Here is a 27,351-nt window from a genome sequence, read left to right on the forward strand (position 1 = left end):
GACCCTGACAAGCAGGCCCTTTTCCTGGGGGCCCTTCCTCTCTCCCCAGAGACCTCGAGCCTGGTCAGTGTCTCCTCTCAGTGGATCAGGCAGAGCCTGAAAGGACATTCATGCCTCTAGTGTCTGGGCCCACTGTCCAGGGACTGGCCCTCTTCCCTCAATCCCAGCAGTGTCACCTGCTCAGTACACTGCCTATCTCCTGCCCCCATCACTGTCTCTATTTGGGAAGCTGATTTCTTGCACTCTCTTTTTATCTTGATTATATCCTAAAGTTTTACAACCAGCCAAGGGCACATTTTCACCCTCAGGAGACACTATACCATTATCTTCTATTCCAGAAGTTTAAAAACTCTTTTCACATGAAAATATCTTCAGTTACATTTTGCTTCTTTGGGTTATTAGGGCTTTTTATCTTGTGTGAGCTCATTTCCCCATCTCAGCACTGCCCTGGAGGTCTGCACACCATGGCATTGCTTCAGCTACAGGGCTGCACAGAGGACTTCCCCAGGCTCTAACCTTGTGTGAGTGCTGGACAGTGTGATCAGACTCTCCAGGTGCAGGTGGAGAAGGGCCTGCCCTGCAGGAGCCCTGCTGATGTGTTTCTTTGACGCAGGTGTCTGAAGGATGGTGCTGGGGATGTGGCCTTTGTCAAGCACACGACTATATTTGGTAAGTATGGGACAAGAATCCACCAGGGCCCCTCCAAATAGTGGGTGTTCTTTTTCCGTGTTCCCTTTTTCATGCTCAGTAGTTGGACATGAGCATACTGTATTTCTCCTTTATCATTGCCTGGGTTTCCACCTGTACAGAGTTAGGTACCTACGGGGTCCCCATCTGGATTCCTGGGCCTCTTTCCATCATTCAACCTCTCCACACAGTGCTTCTGCCTCTGGGGTAGTGCTGCCATAACCAAAGACTGGGGGTTGGTCCTGCTAAGGTCAGGCTCATGGTGGAATGAGGAGCAATCACTGCTGCATGGGTATCAGAAGCCTTTACCTGGCTGTGGGGTCTTGAGCAAGTCATTCTTCTGCATGTTCTCTGGCCTTCAGTGGTCACTCCAGGCCTCTCAGCTCATACTTTCTATGATCAATGGAATTTCAAGGATGGGCTATGGCTCTCCTGCACTAGGCTTACCTGGGCTTTCCCTCCTCAGAGAACTTGGCAAACAAGGCTGACAGGGACCAGTATGAGCTGCTTTGCCTGGACAACACCCGGAAGCCGGTAGATGAATACAAGGACTGCCACTTGGCCCGGGTCCCTTCTCACACCGTCGTGGCCCGAAGTGTGGGTGGCAAGGAGGACTTGATCTGGGAGCTTCTCAACCAGGCCCAGGTATCCCCACCTGCCATCCTCCCCTCCAGCTTAGTGCTCCCTGCTTGGATTTGGGGGTTTTCCTCCTGACCATCTTGTCACTCTGGAAGTCTGCATGTTCAGGATACACTGGGAGCCATGCCACATGCCATTAAATTCTCTAAAAGCTGGGACTCCTCACAGAGCAGCAGGGAGTCTGTTGTGGTACTACCATCTGCTGCCCTTGCCTTTCTGGCTGGTGATATCTGAAGAGGCTCTGAATTGCTCTGTTCCATTCCTTTTTACCTAAACCAGACCTTCAAGGCCCAAAGCTAAACCCCTCCCCAACGAGGTTTTCCATGGCCCTCCCAGAAGGAAATGATCTCTCTCCCCTTTCCCCTCAGCCTGGCTGTGAGGGGGCTGCTCGCACAGCAGCTTTACTTTCCAAGAGCTTGTGATTTGGGTTTAGCCAGCTTCCTCTTGCCCAGCCTTCCCATCTGTCCACTGAGAGTTTGACTGGCACCCACACAGGGCAGTCTGTGGATTTGCCACATTTCTTGTTCTCACCGATGTCTCAACCTGTTCCGGGAGACAGGCACAGAAGCAGGTTCAGGGAAATCGTGGACCCACAAGGGCTACGGGCAGAGGAAGTGCTGGGTGAGCAGGAGCAGGTCCAATTGCCCTCTCTCCTGGCATCTTGAACTTTTTCATGTTGTTTCCTGCAGAGATTTGTTTTAACTTCAGTCCCATTTCTCAGCCTCCTTTCTTCTCTGTTGCCATCCACTATTCTGTTTTTCGATGAACAGGAACATTTTGGTAAAGACAAATCAAAAGAATTCCAACTATTCAGCTCTCCTCATGGGAAGGACCTGCTGTTTAAGGACTCTGCCCACGGGTTTTTAAAAGTCCCCCCAAGGATGGATGCCAAGATGTACCTGGGCTATGAGTATATCACTGCCATCCGGAATCTACGGGAAGGCACATGTGAGTACCTGGGAAGAAGCAGGTGACCACAAGCACTTGGGAAACCTGGTGAGCACAGGGGCCAGAGATTGAGTCTTTTTAGGGACCTACATGCCTCTCCTGATGCTCCTTTTTCTGACCTGTCTGTGAGCCCAGTGTTAGACTGATGCTGAATGGCATTAGTCATTATGAGATGGCCTTGATGTCACCATGGGCTTTAAAGGAAATCCACCTTTAAAATGACTTGAGTTGGTTCCAGTATTTCCTTTGCATCAATCAGGATTGCCTTGCCTACTTTGTGAAGCCAATTAGCTTATCACAGAGTAAATGAAATAGAACAAAATTATTATGTATTCCACATCTCCAGCCAGTCAACATATGCCATAATGAAGAGGCGTTTTGAGAGAGGTTGATCCCAGTCCTGAATTTCATTGAGTCACTGTGGTTTTGCTTGACCATTAATTTCTTCAGCAGACATTTATTGAACATCTAGCCATATGCTCTGCTAGGTGCTGGACATAGGATGGCATGACGAATATATATTTGATTCTGTTGTTCTGGAAATTTCAAACTATGGAGAAGATAAATGTTCAATAAATAGTCATGCTATTGAATGATGAATTACAAAATAAGAGATATGTTTAAAAGGGGAAAACTTTGACAACAAAATACCATGGCCCTATGAGAGTGCAAAACAAAGAAAAACAGACCCTGGACTTGGGGTTAAGGCAAGGCTTCCTTGAGGAAGTGACTCGAGCTCAGTCTGAAAGATGAGCAGATGTACATTTATTCATCAGACATTTATTATGCTGGCCATGTGTTAGCATTGCCCTAACCCTGAGGATGCCCTGGTGAACAAGACAGGCAGGACCCTTTCTCTCTTGGAGCTTATGTTCGCCTGCAGAAAACCTAACAATAAACAATGAACATATAAATAAGAACACCTCTGGTAGTTAAGTGCTATCTGAAAAACAAGAAGGAAAAAAACAGCCAGAGGTCATATGGTGCCCAGAGGTTGGAGAGGAAAGTTGGCTTCTCGGAAGACATAAAAAACTAAATCTAAATGAGAAGTCACCCAAGAGATTGTGCATTGACTTTGCTTTCTAAGGTGATTAATTCCTTGAATGGGACTGTTTATTACTGGCAAATCCCAGCATTTGCATGAAGACAGTGAGCAGTGCTGATACACACCAGGCAACAGCTAGGGCCGCTTCTGATCTCTGGTTCTTTTTTTTATGCCATAGGCCCAGAAGCCCCAACAGATGAATGCAAGCCTGTGAAGTGGTGTGCGCTGAGCCACCACGAGAGGCTCAAGTGTGATGAGTGGAGCGTTAACAGTGAAGGGAGAATAGAGTGTGAATCAGCAGAGACCACCGAAGACTGCATCGCCAAGATCATGGTATGTCACTCCAGCCTTCCTAGGGCAGCATCCCTGTCATTGCTGTCTGCTGACCCCCAAGACTGAGCTAGTGAGTGTTCCTGGGAATGATGCAAAAATCTGGCTCCCAGGAACCTTGTCCTGACTATGTGAGCACAGTCCCACTGGAGGTTCAGAATCTTTGAGTTTGTGGATCTGAAGGATACCCACAGGGCTCAGTTTCCTCCTTGTATGAGAGTATGGTGAAAGGGCAGGCTGAGCGGTGCCTGCTTAGGGAGGCTGGACCGTGGTGTGGGTGTCCTGAGACCAGTGGTGTGCCATGATCACTGTGGTAAGATCCTAAGTAACTGGTAGGATCCAAGCAGGTAGAAATTTGCTTTGTTGATCAAAAGAGTATCCTAGCCAGGCATGGTGGCGTGCACCTGTAGTCCCAGCTACTTGGGAGGCTGAGGCAGGAGGATTGCTTGAGCCCAGGAGTTCAAGGCTAGCAACTTAGCAGAACCTTGTCTCTAAAAACGTTTGTTGTTGCTGTTGTTGTTGTTTTTTAAGAAAGTGTATTCCATGTTGGCTTACAGAGAATTTTTTAAATCCTGAATAATATTAAGAAGAAATGAAAAGTACTTATAATCATGTAATTCAGAGAAAATTCTCTTATTGGGATCATTTCATATAGGTTGCTTGCTACCTTTTACTCACCTCACAGTATCTAGTAAGCTTTTCCCATGTCATAAATCATTCTTATAAAACCTAATCTGGAGCTTCTGTGTTAGTGCATACATCGAGATGGGGGAGGGTGGTTTGCCCAGAGAGAACATGAAGTGCCAAGCTCCACTCCCCCTCCTCCCCACATTTCTTGCCCTCTGTGTCTCTTCCATTTGGCTATTCTTGAGTTGGATCCTTTATAATAAATCAGCAAATATATTGAAACAAAGATGCATATTATAAAGTCACTAGTACCTCTTGCCATTGTCAACTGATTTTTGCTGAAATATGTTAATTCTACTTTTTGAGCACTTACGAATAACCATGTATCTTCAGAACTATCTACCATGAAGCAAAAAGGGACCATTAGCCTCATTCTTTTATATTTCATACAATTTATAAGTATCATTTTATACTATTTTTACATACATTCCATTTTAGTTTTTGTCTAAGTCAAGACAAGAAAAACCAAACTAAGTTAAAGCAAAGCCTACAAATTCAAAACCTGAATCTATACAGATTTGTTAGCAGTTTGAGTGGTTGGGCTTCAATATTATACTCTGGATGTGAGACAATAGATACAGTTTTTACGTCTGTGAAAAAAGGAACAACAAAAGACTCTTGGGAACATGTGAAATCTTAAATGAAGATGATGAAGTACAACCCAATGGAAACATATTTTAAAAGGTTCTTCTTGGACATCATAATTTGCTCTCCTATAAAGATATCATTTGAGCCTTTAACATTGGAAATAGCTTACAGATGTTGGGGCAGAAACCAAAGATCAACATTGCCATGTTCTGTGAGACCACATCCAAGTGGATGATTGCTGGACAGGTATGTTTCATGCATAACATTTAGTTCATAAAATTATATGCTACTTTAGGAGGTCCAGGGTCTGTGGATTATTGAAACAGAAGTAACCAATATCATTGCTAGTAAAGAATTATTGGAAACAAAGTTGAAAGACATAGTTTATTTGGTCCCACACCTGTGACACATCATCACTGTCAACGGGAAGCCACTGACCTGTCCCAGTTTCCCAAGGTTGTTATTGTGACACCATGGCTGCAGTAGAAAGTGAAGGTGAATGTGGAAAACAGATCCCAGAGCAACCAGTGCCCTCAGTTACTGCAGTAATCATGTTCATGAGTAGACACACAGGACTTCCAAGGGGAGTCATGATCTGGCATAGAAACATCATTACTGGTATTACTGGGATAGCGGAAAGGATTCCCAGACTGGAAGAGGAAGATGACTACATTGGATATTTGCCTCTGGTCCATGTTCTAGAATTAAGTGTTGAGCTTCTTTGTTTTTCTCATGGATGCCTGCTTGGCTACTCTTCACCCCAGACTTTAGTGGATCAGTCTTTTAAAGTAAAAAATGGGCTGGACACTGTGGCATGCAGTTGTAATACCAGCTACTCAGGAGGCTGAGGTAGGAGGATTGCTTGAGCCCAGGAGTTTGAGTTCAGCCTGGGAAACATAGTGAGACACCATCTCAAAAAACAAAACACCGGAAGCAAAGGGTCTACTTCCTTCCAGGTTGAAACCAACACTGATGGCAGCTGTTCTGGAAATCATGGATCAGATCTACCAAAATGTCATGAATAAAGTGTATGAAATGAGTAGTCTTCAACACAATCTGTTTATTCTGGCCTATAATTATAAAATGGAACACATTTCAAAAGAGCAGAGTACTGGATTGTGTGGCAGCTTTGTTTTCTGGAAATTGTGAAAATATTCAGCTTTGCTAGGTGGAAATATTCAGTTTTTATTGTACGAAAGTGCTCCACTTTCTGCAACACACAGTAAGTTCATGAGTATGTTTTTGTTGTGGTCAGAGATACAGACTCACTGAACCTGCAGGGGCTGGAACAATTACAGATGTGTGGATTACAATACTGGCAGAAGTGGGTGTCCCATTAGTTTGCTGTGAAATTAAAGAACTAGGAGGAAGGTGGATATTTTAATACTGAAAAACCACATCCCAGAGGTGGAATTCTTATCGGTGGCTAAAATGTGACAATGGGATGCTACAGAAATGAAGCAGAAACAAAAGCTGATTTCTTTGAAGATGGAAATGGGCAGAAGTGGTTATGTCCTGGAGATACTGGAGAGTTTGATGGTTGTTTACAGATGATTGATCATAAAAAGGACCTTGTAAAACTACAGGCAGGAGACTGTGTTTCCCTTGGGCAAGTATAGCCAACTCTGAAGAATCTCCCAGTAATAGATGACATTTGTGCATTTGCAAACAGTTAATCCTTCTTATGTCATTGGATTTGTTATGCCAAATCAAAAGGAACAGAACTAATTTGAAAGAAAGGACTTACAGGAACTTGGAAGGAGCTGTTTAACAGTTGTGAAACAGAAGATGAGGTACAGTAGTCCCCCTTTATGTGAGGTTTCGCTTTCTTGGGTTATACCTACAGTCAACTGTGGTCCAAAAATGTTAAGATATTTTGAGAGAGAGAGCGAGCACATTAATATAACTTTTATTATAGTATGTTATAATTGTTCTGTTTTATTATTGTTGTTAATCTCTTACTGTGCCTAATTTATAAACTTTATCATAGGCTTGTATGTATAGGAAATAAACATTGTATAGGATTTCAGGTTCCAAGACTGGGGGTCTTGGAACATATCTCTTGAGGATAAGAGGGGGCTACCATACTTAAAGTACTTTCTGAAGCTGCTATTTGAGCATGTCTGAAAAAGTTTGAAAATCCATTAAAAATTGGTTTGAGCCCTGACCCATGGATCCTGAAACTGGTCTGGTGACAGGTGCCTTCAAGCTAAAACACAAAGAGTTTAATACACATTACCAGGCAGACTCTGAGCAAATGTGTGGAAGAAATGATTTTTCTCTTTTGGCATCAGTTTGCTACAGTGAGTTCAAATCAAATAGGAAATTATTTGAAATGCATGTTTCAACCCGTGAGGCAAACTCCATTCCTCATATTCAACCTAGAATTTTACTTCTTAAGACATCACCATCTTCAATGGACAGGATTAGCAAAATAGTAGGAGAGCAAACTTGTGTCTGTCTCTTTTTTCCTTTTCCCTCCTACAACTACCTTTACCACCTGTGACTATATTGTCAGTATAAGGAGTTTTCTGAATCATATTGAGGAAGCAGATTTCTAAAACCTCAAGTTTCTAAACATGATCTATATGTTCGGTTTATGACTTTTTAAAGTTTGGATGTGTAGAGGGAGATATTGAAAGTATATAAAGTGGCCGTTGGGGGGTGCTTTTTAACTTACAGTATTAAAAAAATGCAAGGCTGTTGATGTGAAATTACATACATTACAAATGCTTATGAATCAAATCATTATTGAAGATAATATTTGCTGATGTGTAATAATTATCTTGCATAAATTGAGAGAAATAAATATAGCCAACTTATGTTTTAAAGAAAAAAAAGATGATATTTTAATGTTGATATCTGTTCCATAGTATGGATGTGCTTCCATTTATTTAGCTATTCTCTGTCATTGAGGATTTAGTTTAATTTTCTTTTTGCTATTATAAATCACACCTGTTATTTTTGCCCACTTACACATTTTGTCTAAATAGTTGCCCACCGGTCTGATTGTTCTTTTATGGTTTATTACTAGAAAGTATATTGCCAGGTCAAAGGAAAATCTTACAAACTTTATTGAATCTAAGCATCTCTGAAATTTGGGACTTATTACAGCTGAGATTTAGATCATTTGAAAATAGTTGACTCATTCATTAAACACGTTGTATGCACCAAACACGGAAATAGCACTCAGCCAAGGAGGCTTACATTAGAGGCTAGAGCCCCCTTCAGAAGGTGCTGTGTGCCACAGCCACAGCCATGAGTCCCTGACTCCACTCATCCATCTGCACATGAGAATTCTTGGTGTCAGAAATATGTTGTAGGAGTGTCTCTGGGACAGTGTGTCCTATGAGAGGGCAAGAAGACTGAATGTGGGTCTTTGCTCTTGAACTAGGCACCTGGAGTTGATGATCAGTTCATGATGGTTGGGTGAAAAATGAGAGTACATTTGATTTTCTCTGCTGAGTGTGCCTGGTTGATCCTTTGGGGATTCAGTATCAGCACCTGCTGTCTCCCTGGCACTCATGTGCTGGTAAGGCTGCTTCAAGGAAACAGCTGGAAAGGTGGGTGGCACAGGAAACAGCCTCTTTTCATCTGCTGTGATTTGCTGTGTCTTTGCAGAATGGAGAAGCTGATGCTATGAGCTTGGATGGAGGGTTTGTCTACGTAGCGGGCATGTGTGGTCTGGTGCCTGTCTTGGCAGAAAACTACAACACTTACCGTAAGTGTTGTAAGTGGTGGGGAGCACCTCTCTGTGTTTTCTTCCCTCTGGGCCATGGAGAGAGGAGATGGAAAAATCACAGCCTGATTCATACCACAGCTACCACAAAGCTTTCCCTCTTTGAGCACCTCCTACTTTGCAAGCTCTGGGCTCCTTCATCTCAAATCCCCACAGTTATCTTGAAGGTTGGGAGTTATAGTACATTCCAGAAATGGGAAATGAAAGTTCTGCACTGGGAAGTCCTCACTAAAGATGACCCCATTGCAAAGGACAGCTGGGATTTCTGGCACTCTTCCAGGTTCCAAAACTCACACTTCTCTCAATGCCCAGTTGCTAGGATCTAAATACAGTTGGCCAGCACTCCTCTGTGCGCTCAATGCAGACAGAGCAGGAAACCTGACGTTCACAGTTTGTGGATAAATTCCAGAGGCCAGGAGGGGAAATGGACTTGCATGAGCCAGAGAGTCTGGACTTGTTGGGAATTGGTAACATGCACAGTTTTCTCTGACTTTCTTTATTCTTAGCTGCAGTATAAAAAAAGGCATGGTTTCCCAATCTATACATAAGGGTTTAACGCCTTCTTCATTTTCTTTTTTCCAGCAGACAGACCTAGTTGTGAGAATACAGCAGAGGACGGTGAGTTGGAACTGATAACCTCTGGAGTTAAAAGATAAATTCCCATTGTTTTGGGGAATTGGCTAGATTTAAAATTCAAGTATATAAGGCACTGTAAGAGACCAATTTTTACAATGTGAGCAAATCATGGAAGGATAGTAATTGATAATGATGATTATCCCTTTACACTTGCCATGGCTTGCACGTGGGATTTTTCGTTTAATGTTATAAGGTAGGTTTTGGCATCGTCTAAGGATACACAAGTGGACCCTAAGCTCAGGGAGTTTACAGACAGATCATCTAGGATTATATATCTAGGAAGGGAAATCCAGGTCTTTCCCACTGATCCTCAACTTACATGACATGAGGCCTGCACATTTTCAGATAAGAGTGAGCACCAACTAAGGAACTTTGCTTATTTGTTCCTTATAGGGCTCAGTAGAGAGCTTCACACAGTCAGATATCAAGGAACATAAAATTATCTGACCTTCCAGCCAGGGCTGGGTCCAGGAACCCAGGCAAACCTGGCTGTCACCCAGGGCTCTGGCTAAGGGTACATATGAAGAAACAGAGCAGGAGCAAGTCAGGAAGTCTTACACCAAGGCGAGCACTGCCGCCCTATGCTCAGGCCCCTACAGGTCACATTCCAGACAGCCACTACTGTACAAGTCTGTCCTTGCCACTTCCACTCATTACAACCTCCCAGCCTCTCCCCATCACTTGCGGAGCTAAGCCCTTCAGCAGATATAGAAAAAGCCATTTTTATCCTATGGATAATAAAGATTCTGTTTTGTAATCTGAATTAATTAAATTGGCAAACCAAAATCGTAGGTTAATATTCTATTTCCCATTTTAAGGACCAGTATATATTTGCTGCTGAAAATGGCAGCTGACTTGATACTGACATTTTCCATTTTGCATATTTATTTTGGTATAAAACTATATTCTTATCAGAAAATGTTTGGCCCAATTTTTCTCTTTTGCTTATTGATCTTTTACTACTATATCTCAACATACTTTAATTTATGAAAGTTTGTGGTTACATTAGCTGTTTCAGTATCCATTCCTTTGATAGGACACATTGGAGGGTGAATTGCTGGTTTATAACTTCAGTGACTTTATGCATTTAGGGAAGGGTTAAACACCCAGTCATTGCTCTGATGATGATGTTTTCACAATATTTTGTTTTTAAAGTTCAAATTAATCTCCTCCTGACAAAGTTCCTTGTACTTCCCCTCAGTCAGTTACCAGGAAGATCCTCTCAAGACACAATGACTGATTGAGGATATCTTTGCTTCCCTAGAGAAACTGATTGGAAGCAGACACTCTGGAAGCCCCAGAGATGTTAATACATCCTTTTCTGGTGGATTTCTTGCAGGGTATTTTGCTGTAGCAGTGGTGAAATCATCTTCTGACGTCACCTGGGACAATCTGAAAGGCAAGAAGTCCTGCCATACGGCAGTTGGCAGAACCGCTGGCTGGAACATCCCCATGGGTCTGCTCTACAGTAAGATCAACCATTGCAGATTTGGTGAGTGACTATTGGGAAGGAGGGCTGCTGAGGGCTGTGCCAGAAAGCAGGGTCCTGCCTTAGGGAAGAGGAGTGTGGCATAAGACACTGTGGGCTCTGGTTCTAGAGAAGTAGAATTTGGTCAAAGAACAGTAGAATTTGCTGTCCTCAAGGACATAGCAACAAGGGCTGGGAGGGCTGGAACTGGGTTGCTGAGTTGGGACGGTTCATTTCAGTTGCACATAATGGCATGAGTAAATATACATTTATCTCCCACGGGAAAGACCAGAGGTGAGCAGTGCATGGCTGGTATGGTCATGAGAAACCCAGGCTCTTTCACACTTTCTGCTCCTCCATTCTGAGCATGAGACTTCCATCTTCAAGGTCACCCCATGGTTGCCATCACATCCATGATCCAGGTAGCCCCAATCACCAAGGGGTTACAGCAAATGGAAGTTTATATCACCTTTTTAAAGGAGCTCTCTAGGAAGTCTAACCAGTTATTTCAGCAAACTTCTCATTGCCCAGAACTTAGGTACATGACCATACCTAGCTGTAAAAAAGAAATGTAATCTTTCATTTGGGAATGTCCCTGCCCCAGATAAAACCAGATTTTTGTTACAAAGTACAAGGAGAAACAGATATTGGGTAGACAGGTAGCAATTCCTGCCACAAGGTTTTGTAGGGTGTGTGAGTGTGGGTGATCCTGGGTCTCTTTATGGTGTTGGCAATCTCACCAAGTCCCTGCGCAGCTCCTAGGACACTTCTAAGCAGTAGAAATCACCTTATTTTCTATGTCCTCTGAATATCACCAAGTATGGGCTTATTTCTACCCCGCTTAAACTTTTAAGTGTAAGTTCTCCCACAGACAGATATTTTCCAGTGGTTCTGATTTACATTAGCTTCCTAAGTACTTTGTCCCTGCCACCTCCAAATTTGGGCAACTCTTTAAAAAAACAAAGGCCTCTAAATCGGTTATTAACCCAGAAAACCCTGTGGGTTCGGGGAAATGGTGATGAGAGTATGTCTCCATACCAGGGTGCTTTGCGACACCACTTAGACATGAAGCAAAGCGCAGCCAGGGTGATATTCAGAAAACTCAGGATCCCCACTGACAAAGGCACTACCTCTGTTCTCCTGAACCTCCTAGCACTTTTATGGCCACAGGAGAGCAGCTGAGCTGCAAAGAAAGTTCCCCATCCCTTTCCTGAGGTTGGAGATGTAGCAAAGGCTCTTCTAATGAATGGCAGGGAATGGGAACATCTGAAAACAGGTGGCACACGCTCAGGAAGCAAGATCTGCCGACTTCATCCTTTTTCTATTCACTTTCATGACATTTTTCATTTCTTCTTTCTTTGGCATAGTGATGACATCATTATTGTGCTCAAATAAATCCCCTCTGCCCTAAATTGTAATGGTCATTAACTCCTTTTCCCAATCTCAATACGTTCCCTTTTAAAGCCTACAGCCTGGCAAGTCCTGGGTTGGTGGTGGCTGGTCACAGAATTAATTAATATTTTCTACTTATTCTGGGCCATGCAGCCCTGTTATGTCTTAGATAAAAGCCGCTTGCATTGACTCAGGAAAAGCTGACTTCCTCTTGTCCTTCTGCGCAGATGAATTTTTCAGTGAAGGTTGTGCCCCTGGGTCTGAGAAAAACTCCAGTCTCTGTAAGCTGTGTATGGGCACAGAACCAAACCTGTGTGAGCCCAACAACAAAGAGGGATACTATGGCTACACAGGGGCTTTCAGGTGAGTCTTTTAACCCTGACACAAACAGAATAATATACAAGCCTTGGCCAGATTTCTTTTAGGAACGAAGGTAAGATTCTTAGGTTCCTATTCCGTTAGTGTTGTATGTATTAAGAGAGTAGATTTCACAACCAGGTATAGAGTCACATGGGGCGGGGCAGCCAGACTCCCCCAGGATGCTGACATGGCTGTCAAAGACAGCAGAGACTTGTGTTTGGTACAGTTTAGCGGTTTTCAACTGGTAATGATTTGACCCCCAAGGGACATTTGGCAATGTTTGCAGATTTTTTTTTTATTGTGACAATGTTGGGGTGGGGGAGGAAGTGCTACTAGCATCTAACACATAGAAGCCGCTAAACATCCAACAATGCACAGGCTAGCACGGTACAACAAAGAATTATCCAGCCCCAAGTGTCACTAGTGCCTCGGCAATGATACCCTACTGTAGTTGAATAAACACTGAGGAGAGTTTTTCCATGCACCTCTGGATAATCTAGAACAATACTCATCTGGAAATACAGAATAGTACATGATTCCTAAATTTCTAACTACAGTTGTACTTTATGGAGTGCCTATCATTCATTTTCATAGAGACACCTGTGTACCTTGCTATTTTTTTTTCTTTTTTTTTTTTTTTGGAGACAGGTTCTCTCTCTGTTGCCCAGGCTGGAGTGTAGTAGCACACTCATGGTTCACTGCAGCCTCAACCTGCTGAGCTCAAGCGATCCTCCCACCTCAGTCTCCCTAGTAGCTGGGATTACAGGCATGCACCACCACACCGAGCTAATTTTTGTATTTTTTTGTAGAGACAGGGTTTTGCCATGTTGCCTAGGCTGGTCTTAAACTCATGAGCTCAAGCAATCCTCCTGTCTTGGCCTCCCAAAGTGCTGGCACTCACAGGCGTGGGCCATGTCTGGCCCTACCTTATTACTTTCTAACTACCCATTCTGCTTTAGGCCTTCTGTTATCTGGTGGTTCATGAATCCACAAACTGCACAATGATGGTGGTATTATAACTGAGCTTCAGTAGTGATGTAAAAAACAAAGGTCATTCCTATTTTCCAGTTAGAGCCACTTTGTAAGTTACATTAAGTACAATTCACATTCCCCAAGTTTCTAATTTCATAAAGTAGAGCGTGTTGTTTTCACAAAGATTGAAGAGTTTGGGGGACTTAAAATAGAGTTCCCCTTTGCATTTTTATACCTTGTCTTTTTCTGGTGGTAACATATGTTTGAGAATTATAGGTCATGAGAAAGGCTCAAATAACATGTATGTATAAACATGCTTAAAATAAACGCATATAAAGGCTTCTTTTTCTAAACATGTCTTATAAAACGTAGCTATGAAGTAAAACATACCAGACTGATAAAAAGACTCCAAACTACCATAGAAAATAAAATTAAATCAATATGTGGCACAATAGGTACCCTGTCTTCTCAGCTAGCTACCCCCAAAACTCTTGAACCGATGCAGGAAGAGGCAGGTTCTTTTCCTCAAAGCAAGGGGATTAAAGTACATGGAGAGCAGGGTTGGGTCCATTGTCCAAATGTCCAACCCACCTGGCTCATCGAGGAGGGCCTTGTGTAGACTTTGAAGTACACACTAGTTCATCATGTGTGTGGTATGCCTTTTCAAAGGACTGGAAGACAGTCAAAATTAAAATTAGAACCCTACTAACCAGAGTTTATTTTGTTATTATTTCTTTTCTGAAACTTCTTGAGGATTTGTAGCTCAGAGCTGTGTTAACAGCCCCCAATACCACACCAAGGGATATGTGGTCTGGGAGTTAGTAGAGTCAGGTGCCTTTATGCCAGGTTTTGCCATATTCTCTGCATCTTTCAAAAACAAAAACAAAAAACCCCACAACATAGCAAATGCTCCATAAATGTTAAAATTCTTTTTCAAAGGAATGAAGGACAGCACAAATTGCAATTTGTGATGGAGTTTCAGTCTCTCACAAATGTTGCCTAGACATTTGCCTTGTACAAGAACCTGAAGGAACTGAGTTTTTCATTCATATGCTGGGGGAGGCATCACCTCACTGAAAATCAATTCCCTAGTATCCTTGTTGATGTCAGGGAAATGAGGTCATCTCTCAGAGAAACTGTACAAAAAATTAAGATTTAGTATGTGGAACTGAGGTTGTATAAGTACAATCAATTCAAAGTGTTTTGTTTGTTCTCTTTATTCCTTACATTGCTTACTGTTAGAATGGAAGTTATAATTGCTGTTTTCAGATGGCTGTCCTGAATCTATAAGGTAGCCCCTTGAATGACAGATAAGTCACTCTGACCACCTCCTTTTTCTCTCCCACTATCTGGACCTCTGCAGATGTCTGGTTGAGAAGGGAGATGTGGCCTTTGTGAAAGACCAGACTGTCCTACAGAACACTGAAGGTATGTGCACCTGCTCCTCTGTCTCCCTGGATCACTAGATCCTAGTCACTGGTATTCACTTGTATTCAGGGATGCCTTTGTGAAAGTATTATGTATACTGCCAGACTTCAAAGCTCTGATTCTCAATCTGTCTGCTTGGTGAAGAGAGACATGTTCACCTGGGTGCACAGAATGATCAGGATCAGGGGGCCCCCAATGGCCCTAAATCCTCCCCAACACTCACTCCCACAGCTGCAAGCCTTGTGCTCCTTTCCCCTAAATACTTCAGTGCCCATTTCCTAAGAATAAGACAATCTCTTGCATACCCACAGTACGATTACCAAGATCAGGATATTTTACATTATGTGGATATAATACTCGTCACATCTACAGTCCACATTTAAATGTTGTCAGTTATCCCAGTAATGCCTTTTATAGCTATTTTCTGTATTTCTGGGTTGTGTCCATTGAGAAGGCCTAGAGGCAATGGCACACCAGCAGGAGTAAGCATCAAGATACTGGCTTATAAGTACGCTTCTTTGCTAAAAGGAACCAGAACTCCTTGGAAAAATAGCTGACCTCAGGGCTGGGGCAGGAAAAATACATGCTGAGCCTAGAACAACACAGTGCTCAAACAGTGATAGGATACTCAAAGCATACAAGAGCCAATTGGCAGGATCTCCGTTGCTAAGTCCGAGAATTTTGAGCATTAAAATAAATAATGATAGCAGTAAGGGATAATAGCTCATTGAAAGAAATAAGAATGCATGAGGCAATACTGATTAAACAAATGAAGAAGGGAAAACTACTGAATGTGGAAGGAATGACAGAGTTAGAAAACTATCACTTGGCAATCAATATATTGATAACTGATTCAAGCAGGAATCATCAATGGGTGTTAGCTTGTGGGTGAAAGTTGGACAGCCATGACATTAAAAACAAACAAAACAAAGCAAAACAAACATTGGCCAGAATAAGCGCTCCACACCTGACCCCTCAGTATCACTAAGTGCTAGCAAAACCCACTGGAATTCTGGTTGTGAATACTTCCCTGCCTTCTTTCATGTTCATTCCCCCAACTCCTCACCTTTCCTGGGCAATTCATTCAGAATGAACCAGCTTGGCACCAGTCCCTCCAGGAAGCCTTCCCAGGTAGCATACCCCATCCTACAAGAAGACACCTCTGTTCATGTTGCCATTATTATTGAATTCACCACACTCTGCAATACACTTTGGCTACAGAAACTCTTTGAGCTCTTTTTCTTCCTCTTATATTCCCAGCACCTATTAGTACACAGTAGTTGCTAAGAATTTGTTTGAAGAAATATTGGGTTGACTATTTCCTTTCTTCCCTCGTGTTGTTGCTTTTTCCTTTAAGGGAGTGTTACCCTAAGCTTGGCTCTTTGCCACCCTTGATTTCTTTTGGTACACTTCTGAGGAGAGCTCCCTTCTCTAAGCTTTGACTCTCTACTCTTCGCAATGACTCAAACATTCTTACCTCCTGAATAGAATTAAGATAGGAGGCCTGACCTCCAATCTCAGTTCCATTCCAGTCTATTTCCTAAGGTGTCACTTTTATGTAGAGAGTACATTGGCATTGCAATTGTACTTTTTTACGCATGTATATGGATGTCCTCATATATTGTAGTTGCATATCTACAATTCATATACAACTCAACTGTCCTCATCTTTCTGTCAACATTTCCTCTTCTTCTCCCAGCCTCTATCCCTATGGAGAATCAATCCTGCTATACTCCCTGCCCATCAGGCCTAGATTAAGTCTGTCAGTCAATATCTTATTTCTTCAAAGTGTGTCTTTTTTTAAACTAAATTTTATTGTGTGCATTTAAGGTAGACAACATGATTTTTAAGAGTCAAAGTAATTTTGATGTATTGTTAAGTGTGGGAACTACTGGTCTAATACCCCTGATTTAATATCACATTCCTGATAAATATTAGTAATTATAGGTCACATCATGTCTGATTCATCATACTTATATTTTGCACCTTCTTACCTTCTTCTGTTATTAATTTATTGCTTTTTCAACTTATATTTTAGATTGAGGGTACATATGCAGGTTTGTTACATGGTGTACTGCATGATGCTGAGGTTTGCGGTATGACTGAACCTGTCACCCAGGTAGTGAGCCTAGCTATAGGTAGTTTTTCAACTCTTGCCCCCTCTCTCCCTCCTCCAAAGTCTGTCTTAAGTGCTATGGTATATACAAGAAGGAAGACACAAAAACACATGGGCTTTTTTTTTTTTTTTTTGATGGAGTGTCACTTTGTCACCAGGCTGGAGTACAGTGGTGCAATCTCAGCTCACTGCAACCTCCACCTCCCAGATTCATGTGATTCTCCTGCCTCAGCCTCCCAAGTAGCTGGGACTACAGGCGTGCACCACCACGACCAGCTAATTTTTGTACTTTTAGTAGAGACGGGATTTCACCATGTTGGCCAGGATGGTCTCAATCTCTTGACCTCATGATCCGCCTGCCTCGGCCTCTCAAAGTAGTGGGATTACAGGCGTGAGCCACTGCGCCCAGCCCACATGGGCTCTTTTATCTCAATTTGTGTGTGTGTGTGTGTGTGTGCATATTATAGGTGTGTGTAGGAAAAAGAATGTTAGAAATGTACCAATTTTGAAGGCGTAGACTATGAAATTACAAATGCTTCAAAATTTCTTCCCAATACTTACGTGGCATTTTACAAATTTCCATCAATAAACGTGTATTATTTTTATTGAAAAAGCACATGTTTAACATGCCCTTCTAGATGCCCTCCTAGCCAGATTGAATCACCTCCCATCTGATTTTTCTTAATTTTCTACCTTCATGTTCTGGCTCATTCATTAACATCAATTTCCATTCATAAGTCTTCACAAACCCACTTTTCCTCTTGCCTGAGTGCCTCACATACCCTACTGCCTGAGATGGTTCCAGAGGCAGATCTCCTCTCTCCATTAGAAACACCAGGCACACACCTGCCCCCAGTCTAGCCTGCACTCTCCTTTCCTCCCACAGAGAGGCATTCCTTTCTCCTCCTCTCATCTACACACGCTATAAGAGACAACTGAAATCTTACCCCCTCCAGCCAGCTTCTTAATTCATTTGTTCTCAAAGACCTGGTTTGAGCTCACACAGCATCTAGAGTGTTTCACAAAATATAAAATACTATTATCCCTGCCCTGAATTTTTGGTTTTGGTATGTGTGTTATTTTCCCCTCCAAAAAGATTATACCTTGGAGAGGGCTGAGAACATACTATCATAGATAAATAAAATAACATAAAATAAAATAAAAATGCACATACCCTTTGAACTAACTATTCCACTTCTACGTAAGCACAATTATATGCCAGTAACACTCATTTTAACACTACTGTAGTGGCAAAAAATTGTAAACACCTCAAATGCATCTTAAAAGAGGAATGGTTTAAAGATACTATTATAGCCACACTATGAAATATAATACAGTAGTTAAGAAGAATGAGCTTGATTTATATGTACTGACAAGAAGAATCTATAAGGTACGTAAACAGTTGAAAAAAAGCTACAGAGTTTTACATTTGTCAAGATCTAACACTAAACAAAATTAGAAATATGTGACATCCATATACACATGTAAAACAATACATATAATGAGTTGTGGATGGAAACTCACAAATGTGATATTAAGGACTAGCACTATAAAACTGAGTGAGACTTGGAGAGTATAGGAAAGGAGACTTTTAGTTAATATAGAGTGATATTCAAAAATTTATGAGTGTGATCTCACGTATTAGTTATTCGGTTAAAGAAAGAAAATTAAATGAAAAATTCACTTTTAAAAAGGTTGCAATCCTGAATTATGGGAGAGAAATAAAAATTAGCAAAACATATTTGCGAAGTGCCTCAGGAGGAAGGAGCTGAAACCCTAAGAATGGGTGAGATTTTTTTTTCAGAGACAACACAGTAAAGAAGAGGCAAAGGGGCCGAGATGGGATACAGACCTGTATCACACAGGTGTGTGCACATTCTCATTTAGAACTAGAACAAGGGAGTCAGATTTAAAATTCTGGTGCAGATTCCAAAGGTGTCCTCTGTGGAAAAGTTCTTTTGTTTGGAGATACCATGTGTTACAGCACATAAATTGATCAACCTGGCTTAGGGCGTCACATTCTTCCTCTGCTGGAGCAAGAGGTACAGATGGAATTGGAATTTAGTGGAACTGAAGATCTTTTTGAACAGCATCTGCAGAATGTAGTTCATTCTCACCTGGCTGGGTAGGGAAGGTTGGAAGGGGATGGTCAATAATCATTCCTGGTCACTGTGAGTCTGGTATCCCCTTGGAGACCACATGGGTGTCTCTTCCTGTCCACATAAATATAACCTCAGTGTGGGCACTTCTGCTGGCCAGAAGGCCCAGGTTCTCTACACACCACTGAATCAGTCCCATCTCCCCAGTGGGACACCTTGACCAAAGCCATCAGCTGAACCATCTCCTTTCTCTCCCTAGGAAAAAACCCTGATGCATGGGCTAAGAATCTGAACCAAAAAGACTATGAGTTGCTGTGCCTTGATGGTTCCAGGAAACCTGTGCTGCAGTATGCAAACTGCCACCTGGCCAGAGCCCCGAATCATGCTGTGGTTGCACGGAAAGATAAGGCAGATTGTGTCCGCACGCTGTTACTTGACCAGCAGGTATGGACCAGCCAGGGTCTCCCACCTTTTCTTCCTAGATGGCTATAGGCTATTTGGGGGGAGTTTACAACAAAGTGCAGCCATGACTCCAGCACTTTCTTTTTGAAAACTAGAATTTCATGCATTGTGCATTTCATGCCATGTATTGTGAACAAGAGTATCAGGGTTCAAATCTCAGCTCCACAGCTTCCTAGCTGTGCCATCTTGGGTATATTACATAACTTCTCTATGCCTCGGCTTCCTCATATATAAAATTGTTATATATTGTGTTATATATAATACAATTGTATTATATTGTGATATATATAAAATTGTTATATATTGTGTTATATATAATATAATTGTATTATATTGTGATAATAATACTTTTACCTACCTCTTAGTTAACATGAGTATTAAGTGAAGACATGCACCCAAATGGCATAGGAAAATGCCATTTCCTATAGGACGTGCTTAAAACATGTTACCTGTGTAATTATGGAACTAGACCTCTCAGGCCCAGCTCTGCTTCTAGCTCCTGGTCACTGGTGATTAGTCCCTATCTGATCCATGTGCCCTTGGGACCAGGAATCTGCCTTTCTGCTCCCCCAACCTTGTTCAGCGGTACTCTCATTTCCCTACTCCCGTCCTCCCCGAAAACTAAGAAGACAGCTCCTATTTCCCAGTGCTTGTTGATACAAGTCATGAAGAGTAGATTTCTGTTCCTCTTGCCTAGGCAGACTGAGCACTGTTCTCAACAGTCTGAAAAACACAGGACCCCTGCCCTCAGAGAGCTTGTCCTCTGGGGGAACAACCACTCAGGGTCAGCCTTGTTGAAGAGAGGGGCTGCCTGAGTATTCTAATCCTAAAGGCCCCTCCACACACACACATCACCTTCCTTTTGGGCATAGCTTCCTGCTGTTGATTCACCATTATGTATTTTTTTGTTTGTTTTGTTTTGTTTTTAAATAAGATAGTGTATATTTAGAAGTCCTTTTAAGGTACATGACAATAATGAGCATTTAACATACATTTCCTAGATGCCATATGGAAGGTTAAACATTTTGCAGTCATCATTTCACTTACAACCTTTGGAGATCTGGAGAAGTTGAGTGGCTTCCCCAAGAAAGGATTCAAAATGCAGTCAAACATGAACTTTTAACAACTACCTCTGCCAGTCCTCTGGGAGGGTTCACATTTAACATCTTTGACAATAATGTCTGAAGGGACATGTTATTGTCCTCCCATTTCCTATAAGCAGCCCCCAGTGCAGGGCAATGAAGTGGGGAAAGAGGTCAGATTAGGCAAGCATGGGTGGTGGGTGGGAGGGACTTCTCAGAGGAAGGTGGGACCAGGGACCCTATAGATGATTTTGGGGGCATCATGAAAGCATGGAGCAGGGGTCCCTAAGTGGGTAAATGGCAGATAAGGGAAGTGGAAAATTCCCAAGGCATACTCTGTAGCTTCCGTTTTTCCCCAGGGCTGGTTCAGAGCTTTCAGACTCTTCTCATCCATGTGTTCCCAGCTGCTAAAGACCACAGGTCCTCACGGACTTTCTGTTCACTTGACAGCGCATGTTTGGAAGTAGTGTAACTGACTGCTCGAGCAACTTTTGTTTGTTCCGGTCCAAAACCAAGGACCTTCTGTTCAGAGATGACACAGTATGTTTGGCTAAACTTCATGACAGAAACACATATGAAAAATACTTAGGAGAAGAATATATCAAGGCTGTCACTAACCTGAGAAAATGCTCCACCTCACGTAAGTAGGAGGAACAGCATGGGGAAGTGGCAACCAAACACGGTGGTGAGTGCTGGGGTGGTGGGTACAGGAGGGGCAGACTGTGGCCCTCGGGATAGGACAACATGGACAAAATGAAATGGTGAGTGAACAATCTAAGCCCGGCATGTATGACAGGCTAGGCTGTATGGGCAGATAGTAAGGGCACACAGGCTCAGAGCTGTAAGGTAGTGAACTTATTGGGCATAGAGAATTCCATCTTATTTCTATGAAAAGGACCAGGTTTATGTGTACATGTCATTGCTCTGCAGTAAACTTTTGATTAGAGTTGCCTTGTCCAGTATGGTAGCCACCAGCAAGATGTGACTATTTAAATTTAAGTTAATTAAAATTAAACTAAATAAAAGATGTATTTCTTCAATCCCACCCAGCCACATTTCAAGTGCTCAACAGCCACATGTGGCTCCATATTGGTCAGCAAAGAGAATGTTTGCATCATCACAGAAAGCTCTTTCAGACAGTGCTGCTCTAGAGAGCTTCAACAATGATAGGTTCTGGTAACCATAAAGTTGCCATGCATACTACTCACTTGGAACACCAGTTTCTGAGAACTGAAATAGAATAAAACACACCTTTGCAGCATAACTATGTTGGGTGTAACTGAGTCACCTGAAAGAGTTTGGAAGTTGGGAAATAACACATGGTGGTATAGGGCAGTTAGTCTTTCCACAGGAGTATGCAGATAAGGGAGTCTTGATCCTTATTAAAATGCTGATTCTCAGAGCCTTGAGATACTGATTTAGAAAGTCTGTGCTAGGTCAGGCATCCACATTTTAAAAGTTGCCCCCATGTAATTCTGATGGAAGCAGCAATGTGCTTGTCTACGTTTGCTATTGTGAGAATCAAGTTGATATTTACCTAACCTATATCCTCCACAAAAGGAGACAGTCTGGCTCTGCTGTTCTTTCCTCCATCTTTAGCCCACAGCACAGAAACTGGCACATTACAGGTGCTTTTTGCTATGTCAGTTCCTCACCTGCTTAAAGAGGTCAGGGAGGACAGTCTTTCTGGGCGACTCCCGAACTCACGAACTCAGATGTGTGAGCCTCACCCATAAGAAACTAGGTGGGGAACCCTGTAGGGCAGGAAAATCATGTTACAGCTTTGGCGTGGGGCATTCCCCAGGATAGGCACAGGAGCTGTGCAGGCAAGTAGAAAAGAGCACTGGGAGAACAGCCCAATTCACAGAAGAGGAGGCAGCAAGTCTGCGCCCTTTGTACTATGCTGAAATTGTTCCTTCACTCGACAGTTAAGAAATAAATATAGGAAGATTTTGAAAATCCTACCTCTCTGCTCTGCTCCACAGCACTCCTGGAAGCCTGCACTTTCCATAGAGCTTAAAATCTGAGAGGTGGGGCTGCCACCAACGTGGAGATGGGAGCACAGATGATCCATGAGTTTGCCCTGGTTTCAGTGGCCCGAGTGGTTTGTGCTAACCATGTCTGTCTTCACAGCTCTGTGTTGCCCTGTGTGCTGAACAAAAAATAAAAATTATTATTGATTTTGTGTTTCAAAAACTCCATTCTTTCCTAAATATTTTCAACAGAAGGATTTCTTTATGCGTTCTGCCGAAATATCTATGCAACTGAGCCCTTCCTTCTCAGCTCAAGATTCGTCTGGTCTTTCCCTATGGCTTTGTGTGTGCCATGGCCACACCTCCTGGGTACAGTTCAAGGGGAAATCTTTTCTAATAGGGTCTGCGTGATCATTAAAATATAATCAAATGTATATTGGTGTGTGTGTGCACGTGCACGTGCATATGCATGTGTGTCTTGCCAGGGAAGGGGCAGGAAGGAGGATGCAGAGTGAGTTACAGAGATCAAGTGCTCAAGTGAGTACAGAAAGACTACAGAAGACTTACCTTTATTTTGGTATTTTAAACGAATTCCATTAGGCATAGCAGAGGTCCTGATTCTAACTAGTTGAAAAAAGTGAAACACTGACACCTTTTTTGCTGAAAAGCATTCCCTGAGCCTGATGCCACAGCAGTTACTGCCCTGTCTCCTGCCCTTCTCAGCCCAGCTTCCTGTAAGGTGGAGGCTCACTCTTCTGTCTCACTTCTTATTATTGGCTGAACACACAGAATTTTGTCTTCTGCTTCACCAACTTACCTGAATGTACCCTGGCAAAAGCCACCATCTACCTGCCAACTGTTAAACCAATTCAGGTCTTCCATTCCTGAGCCTGTTTCCTGCAGTTGATATAGTTGACCACCCCCTCTTCCTTGGAACTCTTTTCCTCAGTTTCTCTGACATGGCGGGTCTCCGCTTTGATTCCTACCTCTCTCTGTTCATTTGTAGTCTTCACTGTGGGCTCATCCTACTAGCCTGGAAACCTTAGGGAAATCTTTCTGAGGTTTTCTCTTGATCCATTCAGTGCTCCTCTCACTTTGCAGGCCCTCCTTCAGCGATGCTCATGACTCCTGGGTATCTATATCTATAGCTGTGACCCCAGCCTCCAGCAGTATCCCTGCACTTACACATCCTACTACCTACCTGTGGGTCTATACTCGAGTCTTGCAGCAGTCAGAAACCTAACAAATCAAAAATTGAGGTGATCATCCTGTTCTTCTCTCTCTTGCTTCCCTAAACCAACTGTTGTTATAGTATATTCCATATCAGCTGAAGACATGGTCATCTACCCAATCACAGAAGCCATAATAGAGGGGTGAAATTTCAGTTTGCCATTTTCCTCATACTATGTCCAGTGTCTCCAAGTTCTGTTGATTTTGCTTTATAAATAACTTCAGTTGGCTCCTGTCTTTTCCTGACTCCTAACACAGCCTCAACTCATACTCAAATGCAGAACTGCAGGTAAGACGTATCTGGACACAACATTCCACACCTCTCTCAACTGTCTAGTATTCAAGAAAATAGGACTCTGGGTCTACTTTGCAGTCCAGACCTGATATGGACCTTGTTACACATAGCCCTGCTTTCCTCTGAGCCTATCAACACTCTGCCTTATTTAATATTCACCTAAACTTACCCCAAATCCTATAACTCTGCCTTTCCCTTTGTTTGATGAGATACCCCATGGTTCCCCTGGAATGCAGTCTGTCTCATTGCAATGGATCAATAAACCTAATTTTATTAGACTACAGGTACATTCCTGGAAATCTTAGGCAACTGGGCTAGAACAAAAACGTACAACATCCATTCTTAATTATTAAATTAATTACTAAAATAGGATAGACAGATGTTATTTGGCCACAATTTTATATACATGTAAACAAAAACTAATATATACCTAATGATGAAGAAACAGAAGCATTCCTACTAAACATGAAAAAACTTGATTACTATCTATCTTATTTTACAGTGTTTTAGAACAGGTGGCCAATCCAATTATATAAGAAAAATAAGTTATGATATTTAAAGAAATGCCAAAATTACTTTTATTTGTAAGTGATTATACACCTAGGAAATCCATGAGAACCAAATAATAATAAAATATTATGGCCAGGCGCAGTGGTTCATGCCTATAATCCCAGCATTTTGGGAGGCTAGGTGGGTGGATCACCTGAGGTCAGGAGTTCAAGACCAGCCTGGCCAACATGGCAAAACCCCATCTCTTCTAAAAATACAAAAATCAGCCTGGCTTGGTGGTGCACACCTGTAGTCCCAGCTACTACTCGGGAGGCCGAAGCATGAGAATTGCTTGATCCTGGGAGGTGGAGGTTGCAGTGAGCCAAGGTCGCACCAGAGTACTCCAGCCTGGTGACAGAGCAAGACTCTGTCTCGAAAATAATAAAAATAATAATAATAGGCTGGGCGCATTGGCTAACACCTGTAATCCCAGCACTTTGGGAGGCCAAGTCAGGCAGATCACCTGAGGTCGGGAATTGGAGACCAGCCTGACAACATGGAGAAACCCCATCTCTACTTAAAATACAAAATTAGTCAGGCGTAGTGGTGCATGCCTGTAATCCCAGCTACTTGGGAGGCTGAGGAGGGAGAATCGCTTGAACTCAGGAGGCGGAGATTGTGGTGAGCCGAGATCGCACCATTGCACTCCAGCCTGGGCAACAAGAGCGAAACTCTGTCTCAAAATAATACTAATAATACTACTACTAATAATAAATAAAGTGTTAAAAGTGTAAAATAAAATTCAGTAAAGTGAAAGGAAATATTAAAATAAAAAATGACTTTCTTTTATACAAATAATAGTGAGTTAGGACAATAATAATTAACAAGAATAAAAAAGGGTATCATTCAGCAAATGAATAAAAGCTACATTTAAACCACACTTGTCAAAGTAAAAAATAATGTAAAAAAGACATATTGCCTTGGATAGGAAGACTCAGTATTGTAAAGATGTCAATTCTCCCTAAATTAGTCAATATGCAATTTTTTAACTTGACAAAATGATACTAATCCTCAACTAAAAAACGAAGGTGAGACAGATAAGAAAAATTCTGAGAAAAAAATAATGAGAATGGATGAGCTCTTCCGGCTGTTAAAATGTATGATAAGCTCCTGAACCTTGGCCTTAGCAATGATTTTTTGGCTATCACATCAAAAGCCCAGGCCACAAAGGCAAAAATGAATAAATGGGACTACACCAAGCTGAAAAGCTTCTGCATAGCAAACAAGCAACAAAATGAAATGGCAACCTATGGATTGGAAAAAATATTTGCAAACTATCTAATAAGATACATAAAATTGATAAAGAACTCATACAACTCAATAGCAGGAAAACAAATGATCCCATTTAAAAACAGGCAAACATCTGAAAAGACATTTCTCCAAGAAGAAAAATGGCCAAGATGGATATGAAGAGGTATTCAACATCACTAATCATAAGGGAAATATGAATTGAAACCATTATGAGATACTAGATAATACTAGGATGACTATTATCAAAAAGTCAAAAGATAGTAATAATAAATGTGGATAAGGGTGAAGAGAACAGAGAACCTTTGTGCATTGTTGGTGAGACTGTATAGCCATTGTGGAAAACAGTACGGAGCTTTCTAAATAAACTGAAAATAGAGCTACATATGACCCAACAATCCCTCTTTAGGGGATATACCCAAAGAAAATGAGATAACCACCTTGTATAGATATCCGTGATCCTATGTTCATTGTAGTATTGCAGCCAATACAGGGAAACAACCTAAATGCTTGTTGAAAAATGAATGGATAAAGAAACTTATATATATATGTATAATATATATAATATTCCATGATATATATCTATATCAGGATTAAAGAAATGCCAAAATTACTTTTATTTGTAGGTGATTACACACCTAGGAAATCTATGAGAACCAAATAATAATAAAATATATCAAATATAAGATTAAAACCGTAATATATATTTATCATGGAATATTATTCATCCCAAAAAGAATATCTTGCCATTTGCCACAACATGGATGAAACTGGAGGACATTAAGTGAGATAAGGCAAACACAGAAAGAAAAGTATTACATGATTTCACTCACATGGGGAATCTAAAGAAAACATTCAAATACAGGTATACAGAGATAACAAAACCTGAGGTGGAGGGTGGAGAGATGTAGGTCAGAGGATACAAAGCAGCAGACAGGAGGGCTAGGCGCAGTAGCTCAGTCCTGTAATACCAGGACTTTGGGAGGCAGAGGTGGGCGGATTGCTTGAGCCCAGGAGTTTGAGACCAGCCTGGGCAACATGACAAAACCCCATCTCTGCGAACAACAACAACAAAACACACACGCACACACACACACACACACAATTAGCGAGGCCTGGTGGTGCCCGTCTGCAGTCCCAGCTACTCAGGAGGATGGATTGAGCCTGGGAGGTCGAGGCTGCAGTGAGCAGTGATTTGATAGTGCCACTGCACTCCAGTCTGGGGACAAGGGACCCCGCCTCAAACAAAACAAAACCGAGTAGCAGATATATATGATGAACATGCCTAGAGATCTAATGTACAACATAAGGACCCCCGTATAGGTAATAAATTCTACCTTATTTGGGATTCCTTGCTTCACTGTAGTAATCTTATTTT

At 42.1% G+C, this 27,351-nt stretch overlaps 1 protein-coding gene and 1 pseudogene across 2 annotated transcripts in view; both read left to right on the top strand.

Annotated features, from left to right (window-relative positions):
• LOC104675057 (serotransferrin) overlaps nucleotides 1–22,874 on the top strand; it is a 31,902-nt gene extending 9,028 nt beyond the window's left edge. The window contains exons 6-17 of one of the 2 annotated variants that reach the window (XM_030934008.1): nucleotides 614–669; nucleotides 1,154–1,332; nucleotides 2,097–2,274; nucleotides 3,498–3,652; nucleotides 8,546–8,645; nucleotides 9,246–9,281; nucleotides 10,639–10,791; nucleotides 12,387–12,522; nucleotides 14,855–14,919; nucleotides 19,394–19,578; nucleotides 21,129–21,318; nucleotides 22,664–22,874. In XM_030934008.1, coding sequence (XP_030789868.1) covers nucleotides 614–669; nucleotides 1,154–1,332; nucleotides 2,097–2,274; nucleotides 3,498–3,652; nucleotides 8,546–8,645; nucleotides 9,246–9,281; nucleotides 10,639–10,791; nucleotides 12,387–12,522; nucleotides 14,855–14,919; nucleotides 19,394–19,578; nucleotides 21,129–21,318; nucleotides 22,664–22,698 — 1,468 coding nt within the window. In that variant the 3' untranslated portion in view covers nucleotides 22,699–22,874. The remainder of the gene's footprint in view (nucleotides 1–613; nucleotides 670–1,153; nucleotides 1,333–2,096; nucleotides 2,275–3,497; nucleotides 3,653–8,545; nucleotides 8,646–9,245; nucleotides 9,282–10,638; nucleotides 10,792–12,386; nucleotides 12,523–14,854; nucleotides 14,920–19,393; nucleotides 19,579–21,128; nucleotides 21,319–22,663) is intronic. The other variant, XM_030934013.1, reaches the window with a different exon arrangement.
• On the top strand, nucleotides 4,657–8,132 carry LOC104675054 (annotated as a pseudogene).
• Nucleotides 22,875–27,351: the final 4,477 nt, after the last annotated feature.

This window comes from Rhinopithecus roxellana, chromosome 1, assembly GCF_007565055.1.
Source record: "Rhinopithecus roxellana isolate Shanxi Qingling chromosome 1, ASM756505v1, whole genome shotgun sequence".
Taxonomy (NCBI): Eukaryota; Metazoa; Chordata; class Mammalia; order Primates; family Cercopithecidae; genus Rhinopithecus; species Rhinopithecus roxellana.